Consider the following 14,921-nt stretch of genomic DNA (forward strand, 5'->3'; position numbering starts at 1 on the left):
AGGATACAGGGGCAAGGACTTTAGGATGCCCAGTGAGGAGGCTACTATAGTCGTCCAGAGGAGAGACAAGCATGGTAACAGCAAGGAGGCTCTCTAAACTCCCTTTCCATCCTGACTTGTGCAGGAGGCCCTCTGAGAAGGGCTCCATGCCTCAGTTTCCCTGAAGCTCAGAAACCCTCGGCACTGGAGTCCAGGGGACCAGGGCCACCCAGTGCTGGATGCTGCCTGCCTGCAGTGGTCCTGTCTGGGGGAGAGGAACCCAGTTCTACCAGGCACCCCCAGTTCCTTCAGGCTCACCCTAGGAGAAGCTGGGGGGTGTTCATGGGAGACCCTGTCCCCCAAGGCCCCACTCAGGCTACCTCCCTACTCTGCTCAGCTCTCCCTGCCACTCACTCCACCGGGGCCACCACCAAAGAGGCCTTCCTGAAACCCAGCGGCCCCACCCCACTTGCACATCCTCTGCATGGCTCAACTCCTCTGGGTGGTATTCAGGGCCTCCCACACCAGGCCATGCCTTCCAGCGTTTGATGTTCCAGACTCCACATCTGTCTCATCCCAGACACACGAGCCCTCAACAAACCTGCTGTGCCCAGACACCACCTTCTTCAGGAAGTCCTCCTTGTGCCCCCCACTCTAGTCACATCCTCAGGCTGGATCAGATGCCTCCCCTGGGTTCTCCCCTAACCTTAACCCTAACCTTAACTTTAACCCTAACCCTGAGCCTGTCTTGTTGCCCCATCACAGTTCCCTCCCCCTGTTCTGTTCTGTGCTCGGTTTATCTGCACCCCCATGTGTGTTCAGCACAGGACTCCATGTGGAAGAGGCACCCAGAGACGTCTGATGACCGGAGCCCACTCTCAGCTCCCCACCCTTCCTGCCCATCCCCCCATCCCCATCCAGCCATCCCTGGGAACTCTCCCATTGCCCTGGTCCCGTGGAGTTAGGCCTCAGTCAGGGACAGGACTCCATGCACAGGGCTGAGAAGACAAAGCTAAGCCTGGATAGTCATGAATTACTGCTGGGGCCTTTGGGCCCCTCCACGAGGGAGCAGAGGGAGGGGCCTGGAGGGAGGAGGGAGAGGCCAGGATGATTAATGGGACATTCCTCTCTGTCCCTGAAGAGGGAGAAGTCAAGGAGGAGGAAGGTTGTCAAGGGCAGCACATTCTTCCCTGTGGGTATCTAGTCTGCGTCACCCACAGGGAGCAGGGTTTTGGGGAGCTGGGACTGGAGTGTCTGTGCTGATGGAGCCTCAAGACCCTCCTTCATTTTACAGAGGGGAAACTGAGGCCAGGGAGGGGGCAGGACCGCCTGGCAGGCTCACAGCAAATGAACATAAAGAGGAAAACCTGGGCTCCTGTCTCAATCCTGGGGCTGTCTTCAGGAGTCAGGGACATCCAGACTGAGACCAGTGTGGAGGACAGATGTGGGCCAGGACACGGCTGCAGTGGCTTCTGGCTTCTCTAGCTACAAGGGACAGAGAAGGCAGCCTAGAAAGCTAAGCCAGGGGTCCAGTGTGAGCAGGATCAGGGCCAGGGCCCGAGAGCAGGCAGGCTCCAGCCGACACTCATTCAGTTCCTTTCTGAAGGCCTTGACCTGCCCAGACCCTTTCTTACCTTCAAGCTTCTGCACGGGCTGTTCCTGCTGCCGGCAAAGCCCTGCCCGCTGCTTGCCTGTGGGCTCTCAGTTAAGTGTTGTCTCATCACTGACTGCCTGCTCTGTGCACTCCACCCCCGTAATACTCACGGCCGTGACACCGTAATGGCGGGTGGATTGGTCTGATTGGGCTGCCAGGGCAAAATGCCACAGACTGGGCAGCCTAAACAACAGAAATCTCTTTCTCATAGTTCTGGAGGCTGGAAGTCCAAGTTCAAGGTGTGAGCAGGGCTGGTTTCTCCCGAGGCCTCTCTCCTTGGCTCGTAGATGGTTGTCCTCTTGCTGCCTCCGTACATGGCCTCTGCGCATGCACCCCTGGTGTCTCCATGTCCTGATCCCTTTCTGTAAGAGATGGGGTTATTGGATCAGGGCCCACTCTAAAAATTTAAATTTACTTAATTACTTAAAAAAAAAATTTTCCGACCCTGGCAGGTTGGCTCAGTGGTAGAGCGTCGGCCTGGCGTGCAGAAGTCCCAGGTTCGATTCCCGGCCAGGGCACACAGAAGAGGCACCCATCTGCTTCTCCACCCCTCCCCCTCTCCTTCCTCTCTATCTCTCTCTTCCCCTCCCGCAGCCAAGGCTCCACTGGAGCAAAGATGGCCCGGGTGCTGGGGATGGCTCCTCGGCCTCTGCCCCAGGCGCTAGAGTGGCTCTGGTCGCAACAGAGCGACGCCCCAGAGGGGCAGAGCATCGCCCCCTGGTGGGCAGAGCGTCTCCCTGGTGGGCGTGCCAGGTGGATCCCGGTCAGGCGCATGCGGGAGTCTGTCTGACTGTCTCTCCCCGTTTCCGGCTTCAGAAAAATACAGAAAAAAAAATTTTTTCCCCCATTGATTTGGGGAGAAGGGGAGGGAGAGAAAGAGAGAAAAGCATCAACTTGCTGCTCCACTTAGTTATGCACTCGTTAGCTGCTTCTCTTATGTGCCCTGACTAGTGATCAAACTAACAATCTTGGCGCGCCAGAATGACACTCTATCTACTGAATCACCTGCCCAGGAACTCTAATTACTTTCTTTTTAATTTTTATTTATTGATTTTACCCAGAGAAGAAGGGAGAGAGAGAAAGAGAGAGAAAGATCAATCCATTCCTGTATGTGCCTTGACCAGGGATCAAACCAGCAACCTCTGTGCTTCGGGCTGATGTTCTAACCAACCGAGCTATCCGGCCAGGGCTCTAATTACTTTTTTTAAAGGCCCTACCCCAAATACAGTCACATTCTGAAGCACTGGAGATTACAGCTTCAATATATGAATTTTGAGGAACACAATTTTATCTATAAGAGTGGGTGTGCCTCCCTCATAAGTGGGACACTTTCTGAGGACAGGGACTGGATCTGAGCCCCTGCATGGCCTGTGGGGTCTCTGAGTCAAGTCTCTAGGCCTGTTGCTTTGCCCAGTAGTGGGTGCCCAGCAAATGCCCCCTCCCCCGACTCCACCCTATCCCGGACACTTCCCCTCCTATGGGGAGGGGCAGGGCTGGAAAGCGGCAGAGTGGCAGAGTGAGTAGCGAGGTGGGACTTTGTCCCTCTGTGCCTGTTCATGCTGGCCCCTCCTGAGAAGGTGGAGTCTGCCCCACCCTCTACCACAGGCCCAGCAGGGACGGGAGCCCACGCAGGCGGTGGGCTAGGCTTCAAATCAGGAGCTGGATACCCCTCTCTGTCCCCCAGCTTGCTCCTATGGACGGTAGTGAAGGGCTAAGGTCTGCAGAGGGTCCTCGTGTCCCCATGCTGGAGAGGGAACAGGAAGCTCTGAGGTGGCAGCAGCCAATGGTCAAACTGACAGCTATGTCTCTCTCTGAAATAACAAAAAGTATCTCAAAGGAAAATATAAAAATTCACTAACTGAGCACATATATATCAAACCTTCCAACCCCTCCAATCATGGCTGCTCACAGCAGCCCTGGGTGCCAGCAGTCACTGACTTCACAGCAGCTGTGAACGCTGAGATTCAGGGTGGGTATGACATGCTAGAGAAGCCCTCCTCTCTCCCACACTGACCCTGGGGACTTCCTAGAAGGCGGACAGTCACAAATCCCAGCAAGGCTCTGAACACCCAGCATGTAATGAAATTCTTTCATGATAAGGAGGCTTGCCGACCAGCATAAGCTCCCCATGCTCCTGAGCACGGGAGACGGCTGCCACTCTTTCTGACTGCCCGGCTCCGGCCATTCCCTCCTTATGTCTGGGATGTCCCTTTCCTGCCACATATGTCCCCAGAGCAGCAGTAGCCACATGATATCTTTGTGAGAATCACAAAAAGGCATCCTTCTCCAGGTGAACTCGGCCCCTCACTCACACCTGGGCACCCTCGTGCACGGCCCGTCTCGCACTGCAGCAGGCACCGTGGGTGACTTTCCAGCCTCTGTGCAGCCAGGGTGCCCTCCAGTCATGCACCCACACCAGACAAGGAAGCGGGTGACATGGCCAGCTCATTCTGACCATGACAGGGGTTGCCATGCCCAGCTTCCAGAGACGACAGAGAGAGAAGGCCCCACGGCAGGGCCAGTGGACTGCAGGCCAGGACCAGCAGCTTTGTTTTGCACTGAGACGGCTGGTGTGGTCTCCAGCCCTTGCTCTCAGAGCCTCCAGGAGCTCCCCATAACCTGAAGAGTGTTCCTTTCCCACCCAACTGTTGGTTGGTTTTTGCTGTTTGCAACTGAGAATACGGGGGGGGGGGGTAGGGAGAGGGGTCTTGGGCTCCCTTGATAGTTGTCTTGCGTGTCCTGGGTGAAAGAGACCCTACTCTTCCCAGAGGCTGGACCCTGGATTGCAGTTCTACCCAGTTATAAAGGATTAAGAAACAATTCAATCAAGTGAGAACAGTGAATGACAGAGCCCATGACAAGCAATGCAGGGCTCCTGTTTCCTTTCCCCCCAGACTGTGCTCAGTGAAACAGTCTAGTCCCAAAGGTTCACATATTGTGTGATTCCATTTCTATGAAATGCCCAGAAAGTAGGTGAGGGGTTCCCAGGGACTAAGAGAGGTTGGAGAGGAATGAGGCGTGACTCTTTAATGCAGGGGTAGTCAACCTTTTTATACCAATCGTCCATCTTTGTATCTCTGTTCGTAGTAAAATTTTCTAACCGCCCACTGCTTCCACAGTAATGGTGATTTATAAAGTAGGGGAGTAACTTTACTTTATAAAATCTATAAAGCAGAGTTATAGCAAGTTAAAGCATATAATAATAATTATATATATTTATACTTTGGTTGCTCCGCTACCGCCCACCACGAAAGCTGGAATGCCCCCTAGTGGGCGGTAGGGACCTGGTTGACTACCACTGGGTGTAGGGTTTACTTTTGGGTTAACTAAAATACCTAAAGTTGACAGTGGTACAACTTTGTGAATACTAAAAAGCATTGAATTGAAAAATACACTTTAAACAGGTATATTACATGGTATTTGAGTTATATCTCCATGAATCTGATATTTTAAAAAGAATGTAAAGTGCTTTTTATAAAGTATTTAATCAACAATTATTTTTTAAGCACCTACTGAGAGTCGGGCACCATGTTGAGCCCGACATGGGAGCTGTGGGAACACCCTGGTGAGCAAACCAGACCTGGTCGGTCCCTGCCCTCCTGAAGTTCACAGTTTAATAGGAAGACGCAAAAGCTCACCGTTTTAAATGTCTAATTGCAAAATGGAAAATGTGCTGGGAAGGAAAAGAACACAGCTTAGGAGAGCTGATGGCTCAGGAAGGGCTGCCTTGAAGAAGAAAATGAGCTAGAGGAAGGAAAGCAAAGAGGAGTGTTCCACATCAAGAGATAAGCAAGTGCAAAGGCCCCGTGGCCTCTATGGCTAGAATATAGGGGTAAGAATGGATCATGGGGCCCCAAGACTGAAATGTTGAATCCAGGTTCTGTTCTTACAGTAGGCAGTCTCTGAGAGCTGTGAGCAATGGTGAGACATCATCAGGTTTATAATTTTGTCCCTCTGGATGCTGGGAGGAGAACGGAGGTGGGGAGCAGGAACACTGGTGTGGGAAGACTGGCAAGGGGCAACTACTGACATCCCAGCAAGAGACCAGGCTGGTTGCCACCTGCTGTCATTCTGATTCCTTTGATTTAGGTCTGATGAGTCACCTGCGAGTCATCACCCCCACAATCATTGCTGTTTTTTTCCTTTTTAACAATGAACTTGTTTTTAACTACTGAACCATTATGTTACGGGCCAATGGATTTGGAGACGCTTCCCCAAATACAGTCCTGGGGAAAAATTTAAATGCCATTTAATAAAAGAGTCTCCAAAACTCCATTTAATAAAAGATTCTCCACAATGTGACTATCACTATGTATTCTGCTCAAGGCTGTCATGAGCTGGCCCACAAAGGGCTGGGGTCAGCTAATGACCCTCTTGAGCTGGTCAATGACCCATCCCTTCACCCCTCTCTCTGTGGATTCTGTGACACCCTGGAGTGGTTGCCAGCACAACCTTGGGGCAGAACACCCACAGTCATGCGGGCTCACAGCTGACCAGGGTAGGCCTCCATCTTTGTAAAATATTAACAATTTGTTGACGTGCTTGTGGACTCACCCAGCTGCGAAGATGACGTCTCCAGTACTCCCTCTTCTAGGGATTGCTGAAGCAAGCTGGGCTGATCGAACCACTTCCAGAACATAAAGGTCCTCCATTTTGCATTCATACTCGTCCTCATGTCAGAAACCCAGGCCTAGCCTTCTCCTTCTGCCTCATCTCCCAGATCTAAGACGTCCCCAGTTCTGCCATTCCTGAATATTTCTGGAATTCACTTCTTCCTCTCTAAACCCCTTTGTCTTTTTTTAAAAGATATTTTTGGAGAGAGAGAGATGAGAGAGAAGAGAGAGAGAGAGAAGGGGGGAGGAGCAGAAAGCACCAACTCCCATATGTGCCTTGACCAGGCAAGCCCAGGGTTTCAAACCGGCAACCTCAGTGTTCCAGGTTGATGCTCTGTCCACTGCAGCACCACAGATCAGGCTCTTCAACCTCTTTGTCTTGTTAAAGGCTCAGTCCATCTGCCTGAAAGACCAGGCTAGCCTCTTTCATTGGCCTCCCAGCCTCCAGTTCCCCCCTGGCCCTCGGCCCCCGGCCCCCAGCACCATCTATGCCACCACAGGGCAAGATGGTCTCCTTCCTCCCTCCTTTCCTCTCTACTTGACTAATGCAGCTCAGAAATCACCTCTAGGAAGCCCCCGTGACCCTCAGGTGGGGTCAGCTGCCTTCCCTGGGCTCTCCAGCCTCTTCAGTTTTTGCTCAGGTATTGCAATGTCTATTTAGAGCCTGACCCTCTGGTCAAGCCCTGGGCACCAGATCGGGTGGGAGCAGCTCCTCAGAGGGCTGAACGCCAGGCCCTTCAGAAACAAGGGGCAGCCCCAGGCACGCAGCCTGTCGCTGGGGCTGTGCCTGGAGTCAGCACAGATTCTGGCGTAAGAACCAGCCACAAGAGGGCCCTGGGACGTGGAAGAGCCTGGAACAATTCCTGCTCTGACTAATCCTCCTGCTCGTCCGTATTTTCACTCAATAAACGCTTAGAGGACCCTTCTTCCTCTCCTCTCCACCATAGCCTCTTGGGCAGACCCCAAGCTGGGCATCTTGAGCTTCGAGGGCCTCTTCATCTGGTGTAGGAACCAGGTCTGAATAGAGCAGTGTGAGACAGACTCTGCGAGGGGTAGCTGGTGAGGGTGAGGTGGGGGCACTTTCAACCCAACTCCAATTCCAAAATAGTACAATTTCAAACGTGGCTGCCCAAAGAGGCTGGCTCCCATTGAGACAGGTCAGTAAAAATCAAGGAAAATTCCTTGACAAATAGGATGGGGAAACTGAGACAGCTGAATAAACCAAACTGGACAAGCAATTTATAGCCAGATGCAGAGATAACATCTAGGCTTCAATTGTGTTTTAGCTCCAGGCCCAGGTGGGTGAAGCTGGACAACAGACAGGCTGCAGTGGCTGATGGCCCGCTCACTGCCCGGTTTCTGGCGGGGAGCATGGTCAGTGGAGACCACAGCCGGGGGGGGGGGGCTGGAAAAGCTGATGAATATTCTATTGAAATCCTCCTCTAAGAATGCTCTCCTCCCTGGAGCACACTAGTCAGCCTTTCTCTTCCCCCTTCCCCTCTTCCCTGCCCCCCCCCCCAGGGGAGCAGTGGGCAGCGGCAGCTCTTCCAGGGCTAACTCCCTGAACCTGTCTCCAAGGTCCCTTACCTAGCCTCTCCCCTATTGTTCTTCTATTCTAGGCCCTCCCTTGTTTTACTGTCCCAGTTTTTTTTTTAATTGATTTTTAGAGAAAGAAGAAGGGAAAGAGAGAGACAGAGAAAGAGAGAGAAACAGTGGGCCCTGGCCAGTTGGCTCAGTGGTGGAGCGTCGGCCTGGCATGTGGGAGTCCCGGGTTCGATTCCCGGCCGGGGCACACAAGAGAAGCGCCCATCTGCTTCTCCACCCCTCGCCTCTCCTTCCTCTCTGTCTCTCTCTTCCCCTCCCGCAGCTGAGGTTCCATTGGAGCAAGGATGGCCCGGGTGCTGAGGATGGCTCTGTGGCCTCTGCCTCAGGCGCTAGAATGGCTCTGGATGCGGCAGAGCATCACCCCCTGGTGGGCATGCGGGTGGATTCTGGTTGGGCGCATGTGGGAGTCTGTCTGACTGCCTCCCCATTTCCAGCTTCGGAAAAATGCAAAAATAAAAATAAATAAATAAATAAAAATAATTAAAAAAAGAAACAGTGACCTGTTGCTCCACTCATTCATGCTGTCACTGGCTGATTCCTGTGTGTGCTCTGACCGAGGATCGAACCCACAACTTCAGCATGTCAGGACAACACTCGACCAACCGAGCTACCTGGCCAGGGTGAGTATCCCTAGCTTTAAGAAATGTACTCTCACAAAGACGTAGGCTCACGTGTGAAATTTTTCCTGCATGAAGTCAAGAACCCACACACTACTGGCTGGCCTTGGCAGACCTGAATGGCCAGGTCCCCTGTCTGGTAACACCATGACCAGATGTTACCCAGGACACCAGGGCCTGAGCTCCTGACTGCATTGACTCTGTTCCTGTCTACACCTGGAAGGGGTCTTGTGGCTGATGGGGGTACAGGCAAGATAGGGGAAAGACCACCAGGAGCCAGGAAAGACTCTCCTGAAGTGTTTGCCTGGGAGGGAGCACTTCTAAATCCACATAAACTGCTTAGTAGCTGGCTTCCTGGCCCTGCAATACACAGGTGGGTTTCCCTAGTACCCATCGGGAGGTGGGGGCACCCCCAGAGAACAATTAGGGCTTGCAATCAAAGGGACAGGCGCAGGGCAGCCCTGGGCCTGGTGGAGGGCGGAGGTGGACAGAGCAAGGCCGGGCTGGGTCCTATGGGTAAATGCCACTCTTCTGAAACCAGCACAGGAGCCACTCGGATGGAAAAGCCAGACAACATTTATTCACCTCAAAAAGAGGGGTACCCCTGCCCGTAGGCCACTGCAGGCAGGCTAGAATGGCCAGGGGACACGAGGCAGGGAGGCAGTGTGCATAGAACATGCAGGCAAGCCTCAGTTTCTCCATCTAGAAAACGGTGGGTTTGTGTGGACTGGATGGCACGCAGTGGTCCCTGAAGCAGGGGCGTGACTGCGCATGCCCCAGGCTTGGTCGCGGTGGGGCCTGCAGCCTAGGCCTCCAGATACTCTGCTGAGTTGCGGCTGTTGAACAGAGCCATGCTGCTCTGGGAATAGGAGTGCGCAGGCGGGGTTGTGCGGCGGCAGTCGCTATGCACTGGCGCCCTCGTGTGGCCACGGTGGGTACCATCGGCCTTGTTGGCAGACGGACGCTGGGGGAGTGAAGCCTGTCATTCAGTGAAGGGTGGTTGTGGACCTGAGAGCTCGTGGAAGGTGACTGAGGGAATGTGAGCCTGAGGGTATGTGAAAATCAGAACGTGACAGCCTCCCAACAGTAACAAGTCACATCTGGACATGTGGTCATCTGAGGTCCAGAGCAGTGAGTGTGCTCCCCACCATCTGCCTGAGGCCCCATATCTAACACTGTGCATGGCCTGCAGCAGGCAATCAACAAATGTCTGTGGAGTAACAGTGAGTAGATAAGTGTGTGAGCCCTCTGTGTGTGCAAAGGGGTTGGAAGTGGTGGCCCAGATCAGTAGCCGGCCAGTCATATCTACACCCTGTCTGACCTTCTAGCCACCCTCAGGAAGGGACAATGAGGGTGCTCTGAAGACTTTGCTGCAGCCCCGCCAGCAGCAGGTCGGCAGAGAGACGGGGGAAGCTCAGGCCTCATACACCCATGGCGGGTCCAGTTCAGCTCCTGCTCAGGACAGAGCGAGGCCCCTGTAGGCCTCCTCCCGGGCTGGAAGCTTCCCATCAAGGTGTCTTCTCCACATTACCTCCAGCCTCACTGACGGGAGGACAGGCAGAACAGAGGCACGGATGGAGGTGGGGAGTGGATGCCAGCCTGACCGGAGCCGTCACCCAGACTCCTCTGCCTGGAGAGAGCGGGGAAATGGGGAAGCCGGTCAGGGCTGCTGCCACGGCCTTTCAGGCAGAGGGGGAGTGGGATGGGGAAGGCATTCGGCCGCAAGGGCTGATAAGGAGCAGCACGCTACCTGGTCTCCCCCACCCCCTGCCCACTGCCCCAGCCCCAGCCCCAGCCCCGGGCACACTGGCCAGGCTAGGGACTAAGGCTGGGGAAGGGGTCCAGGCCGGGCTCGCAGCCCACAGGCAGGGTGGCAGCTTCACTAGGCGGGATGTGGTGGGTCATGTAGCGCTTGCCCATGAAGGAGCCAATCCGAAGCTGCTCAGGGGCCTCCTCAGGCCACCACAGGCTGGAGCTAGGAAGGGAGAGGAGGAGCGGTGTCACTGCTGGGCGGAGCTGGCTGCCGTGTCAGGGCCTCCCCCCCACACACACACCCCCACATCCCTCCCCCTGCAGCCTCTGATCTCCCTTCCCTCCCTTCTAGAACAACTGGAGGCTGGCCTTCTCCAGGTGGCCACCTTGATTACCCTGCTGTCAGTTCACTGAAATGACAGGACTCACTGGAGAGAAAATGAGGCCCCAGAGGACAAGGGCAAGGCAAAGGACACGCGGATGGACAGGGCAGAGCAAGGTGGCCCTTTCTCTGAACCTGTGGCCAGAGGAACTGCTGAACCACCTCTCTGTCCTCCCAGGGTAGGCACACTCAGGGTGGAAATTCTGTGCACAGCCCTTCCTGGGACATTTCCCAGCTCAAAACCACAGGGTCAGGGAGGTTTTCCATGCTCAGGGGTCAGGGAGAGGGAAGAGGTTCCAGGTGGGCGGGTGGGGGGTCCTGGGAGGTCCTCACTCACAAGCGCACTGTGGAGGCTGCCAGGAAGGCCAGGAGCAGGAGGCCAGCCAGAGAAGAGAGGATGGAGGTGATGACAATCATGTCACCGCTTCGCCGCCCTGGCCACGTGTCGATGGAGCCTGGGGACTTCCCTGCACACACAGTGGCTGCTCAGAAGCTGCCCCTGGACCCCAGGGCAGTCACCTCCACTCATTCCCATACCCAAGGCCTGGCTGTCTCTCATCCAGACAGCCTACCAGAAGGGCATCTGTGCCCTGTAACCAGGACCACCCATCACTCCAGCCTCCAACCTGGTCTTACCTTCCAGGCTGTTCCCACCCATGTGCCCACCCCTGCCCCAGCCATGGCAGGCAGTCTGGCCACAGACCTCGGGACTGTGTGGCTGCCCACTCCTGGAGCCTGGCATACAATGCCTTCAAACAACAAGTCCCACCCCCCTCTCTAGTTTCTGCAGCCCGCACCCCAGGCGTCCTCCACACTGGACGCTCTGGCCTCCGTACATGCAGTTTCCTTGGCCTGGTGACTCATGCTGGCTTTTTGGAGCCTGGCCGAGGGAAGCTTCCCAGAACCTGCGGCCCTGACTGAGTGGCCTCCTGCTTGCCCTGGCCCTTCTCCACCCAGCAGTGCTGGGCCCCGGGCTGGCTCCCCACAGGAGGGGAAGGTTGTTTCCGTCCACGACTGGGCTTAGGCCTGGGCATCCAAAAGATGGCAAACATCTGGGGATGAACAGAGCTAGTGCCTCTGCCGCAGGCCCCAGCCCCCAGCATGAGGTTCTGTGTGGAGGGCCAGCTGGACTTGAACACTGCCACCAGGTCCCCAGTCCCATGGCAGCAGGGGGGTGGTGGCAGCTGAGCATGACCGTTTCGCAGAGGGTAATAAGTCTGCATGAGACAGACTGGAGCCAGAACACCCCCTCCCCAGCGCTACCTTGGTGGAGAGTGATAGGGTCGGACCACCTGGTCTCAGCCTGGGGTGAGCCCATGGCATCCATCAAGAGGAACTTCACCCTGAAGAGAGGAGGGAGGAGGCTCAGAGCCTCAGCTGCCCTAGGCAGGGCGCCCACCACAGCCAGACTCCAGGCAGCTCTCCTGGGCCAGGCTGTGCACCTTGGCTCGCTAGGCTGTGTGGGCTGGGGGCTACAGGCCTCCCAGAGGAGAACGCTGGCCCCATGGAGTCTCTGAGGCCCAGTCGGGGTGAGGACCCCAGGTAAAGGCCTAGGGAAGAAGGGATGTATTCAGAGCATACTCAGGAACACAATGGGGGGGGGGCAGGCTGGCACCAAGGGCCATACAGAGGAGCTCAGGTTGTATCTTTGCTAGGGTTGGGGAGCTCTGGAAGGTTTCTTAAGTTTTTTTATTTGTTTGTTTGTTTGTTTGTTTACAGAGACAGAGAGAGGGTTAGATAGGGACAGACAGACAGGAATGCAGAGAGATGAGAGGCATCAATCATCAGTTTTTTGTTGTGACACCTTAGTTGTTCATTGATGCTTTCTCATATGTACCTTGACCGCGGGCCTTCAGCAGACCGAGTAACCCCTTGCTAGAGCCAGTGACCTTGGGTCCAAGCTGGTGAGCTTTGCTTAAACCAGATGAGCCCGTGCTCAAGCTGGCGACCTCGGGCTCTCGAACCTGGGTCCTCCACATCCCAGTCCGACACTCTATCCACTGCGCCACCGCCTGGTCATGCTGGAAGGTTTCTAACTATTAGGAGACTCAGGCAGCCTGGTACTGAGGGAAGCTCACTCTGGTGGCTGCTAGGGATGGAGGCCACGCCAGGGAGTGGATGGGGAGGTGGGCCTGACAGGGCTGAGTGAGAGGGCAGAGGTGGTGGATGGAGCGCTGGCCCAGCCCACACCGCACCACCTTCCCTGTGTACCTGCTGGTTCTCCCAGCTGCACCTGGTCTCCCTGACGACACCTTGCCTCATCCTGTGGCCCAGGCAGCCTTGGTCTGAACAGCTGCTCTCCCACCCTAGCTCTATGCTGACCTCGACAAGACACTTGGCACTTTTTTTTTTTTTTTTTTTTTTTTTTAGAGAGAGAATGGGGGAGAGAGACATGAAGGTAGAGAGATGAGAAGCATCAGCTCATAGTTCTGTCACTTTAGTTGTTCATTGATTGCTTCTCAAAAATAATTTGACCGGGGGGCTCAAGTCAGCCACTATGGGATCATATTGATGATTCTATGCTCAAGCTGGTAACCTGTGCTCAATCTGAATGAGCCCACACTCAAGACGGTGACCTCAGGATTTCAAACCTGGGACCTCAGTGTCCCAGGTCAACGCTCTATCCTTAGCGTCCCAGGTTGATGCTCTATCCACTGTGCCCCACGGGTCAGTCTTTTTTTTTTTTTTTTTTTTTTGCCACTTGGCACTTTTGTGCCTCTCAGTTCCTTTGCCTGTAAAAATGGGTGGTGTTTCCCCACCTCATACCCACCAGGGTTTGAACTCAGCCCTGGGCTCGTTTCCCACCAGATGCCCCCGTGAGAGAAACAATGGGCCTGTGACTGCAGCCCTGCAGACTCACCCACCCCACCTCACTCTCCAGCCCCGTGGTGCCACCTCTTTCTCCTGGGCCCCTGGATAGGCCGAAGTCTGCCTGCCCCCCAGTTGTGATGAGTGCTGCCCCACCCACCCCGGAGGAAGAAGCCAATGCTTGCAGAGTGGAAGGGCCTTCTTCGGCCTGCAGCCAGATAGGGCCCGGGGAAAGGCTAGGGAGGGCAATCCTGGGCCCCGAAACCCTTCCTCTCCCAGCACAGCCCTCATCCCAGGCTCCAGGCAGTGACCCACCGGTAAGGTCCAGGGCTGGGGAGGGGGGCATTGCAGTAGGATGGCTGCTGGAGGTCAGCCAGGCAGTCAGGATCATTGCCCACCCGCAGCACGGGGATGCTGCTGCCGCCCGCGGGATCCTCGCAGGGCAGCTGGTCCAGGGACAGTGGCAGCGTCATGTAGTGGCCATCGGTCTCCAGCTGTGGGAAGGCTGGGATCTCAGCCAGTGTCTTCGGGTTCTGGAAGTTCCTGGAAGCTGCAGGAGGAAGGGACAGATGGGACTGGTGGGCCAGGAAGCCAGGCCTTCCTTGCCACAGTCCCTGGCTGGGACCAAGGACCCAACCCTGGCCCTCCATGCCACAGCACCCAGAGGACCGGTATGACACAAAGCAGGCTTTGTCACCCCCCAGAAGCCCTTCTCCATATAGCCCAACTCCCAATCCACACCCAGCTGTCAAAGGTCACATTGAGGGACTCTCTAGACCCTGCAGCTCTCCTCAGCCCCACCCATCCCCCAGGCCCCACACCTGCACTGTGACACACCGTTGCTGAAGGCCACCACCAGCCAGACAGTGCTGGCAGCACTGGCATGCCCGTCCAGCACACAGCGCGGCTGCTCCAAGGAGAATGTGGTGGCCGTGACCTTCCCTTCCAGGTCCCAGGCTGTTATCTGCGGCGTGTAGGGGATCAGCTCTGTGGCCATGGAGACAGGTGTGAGGGCCCTGGGACCCAGTGCCCCGGGGCTGCCTCTCCCAACCAGAGGCCATGGACTCCCTCCCAGGGTCCAAATCGCTCCAGCAGGAGCCCCAGTCCCTGGGGTTCTGGCCAGGTGCATACAATCCCTGGACCCATACTCACCCAGGCTCATGGAGGGCTGGGGCCAGACCAGCGCCAAGAGGAACAGCAGCTGTGGGCGAGGCTGCCTCTTGGGAAGCCCCATGATAGCCACCTTCTGGGACATCCAATGCCTGGGGCTGGTCTGGCTGTCCCCTGCTGTCCCCCTCCCCCAGCACCTTGGACCTGGAGGAGCTGGTTAGTCAGGCTGCCAGGCTGGCCAAGGGCTGGAAAGACCTGAAAATATGAATGCACCCAACCCCTCCCGTCAGCCCAGCCCACCGTGAGGAGGGGCCAGAGCTGAGAGAAAGGCCCGGGGATCCCTGAGTCCCAAGTGTGAATTTAGGCCCCACCCAAACTCCCAGCCTCCCAGTATGCCAGTC

General features: G+C 55.8%; 1 protein-coding gene across 2 annotated transcripts; it reads right to left on the reverse strand.

Annotated features, from left to right (window-relative positions):
- Window positions 1-9,038: 9,038 nt before the first annotated feature.
- UPK3B (uroplakin 3B) lies at window positions 9,039-14,779 on the reverse strand. Of its 2 annotated transcripts, XM_066274492.1 has the most exons (7): window positions 14,563-14,778; window positions 14,248-14,397; window positions 13,726-13,960; window positions 11,866-11,945; window positions 10,940-11,069; window positions 10,219-10,443; window positions 9,039-10,098 (listed from the first exon to the last, which is right to left on the reverse strand). In XM_066274492.1, the coding sequence occupies exons 1-6, from the start codon at window positions 14,663-14,665 to the stop codon at window positions 10,284-10,286; spliced, it is 858 nt and encodes a 285-aa protein (XP_066130589.1). In that variant the 5' UTR covers window positions 14,666-14,778; the 3' UTR covers window positions 9,039-10,098; window positions 10,219-10,283. The 2 variants fall into 2 exon arrangements, with proteins under 2 accessions (XP_066130589.1, XP_066130590.1); XM_066274493.1 differs by lacking the exon at window positions 14,248-14,397 and having other exon boundaries at window positions 14,563-14,779.
- Window positions 14,780-14,921: the final 142 nt, after the last annotated feature.

The sequence above is a fragment of the Saccopteryx bilineata genome, chromosome 4 (genome assembly GCF_036850765.1).
Source record: "Saccopteryx bilineata isolate mSacBil1 chromosome 4, mSacBil1_pri_phased_curated, whole genome shotgun sequence".
Classification (NCBI taxonomy): Eukaryota; Metazoa; Chordata; class Mammalia; order Chiroptera; family Emballonuridae; genus Saccopteryx; species Saccopteryx bilineata.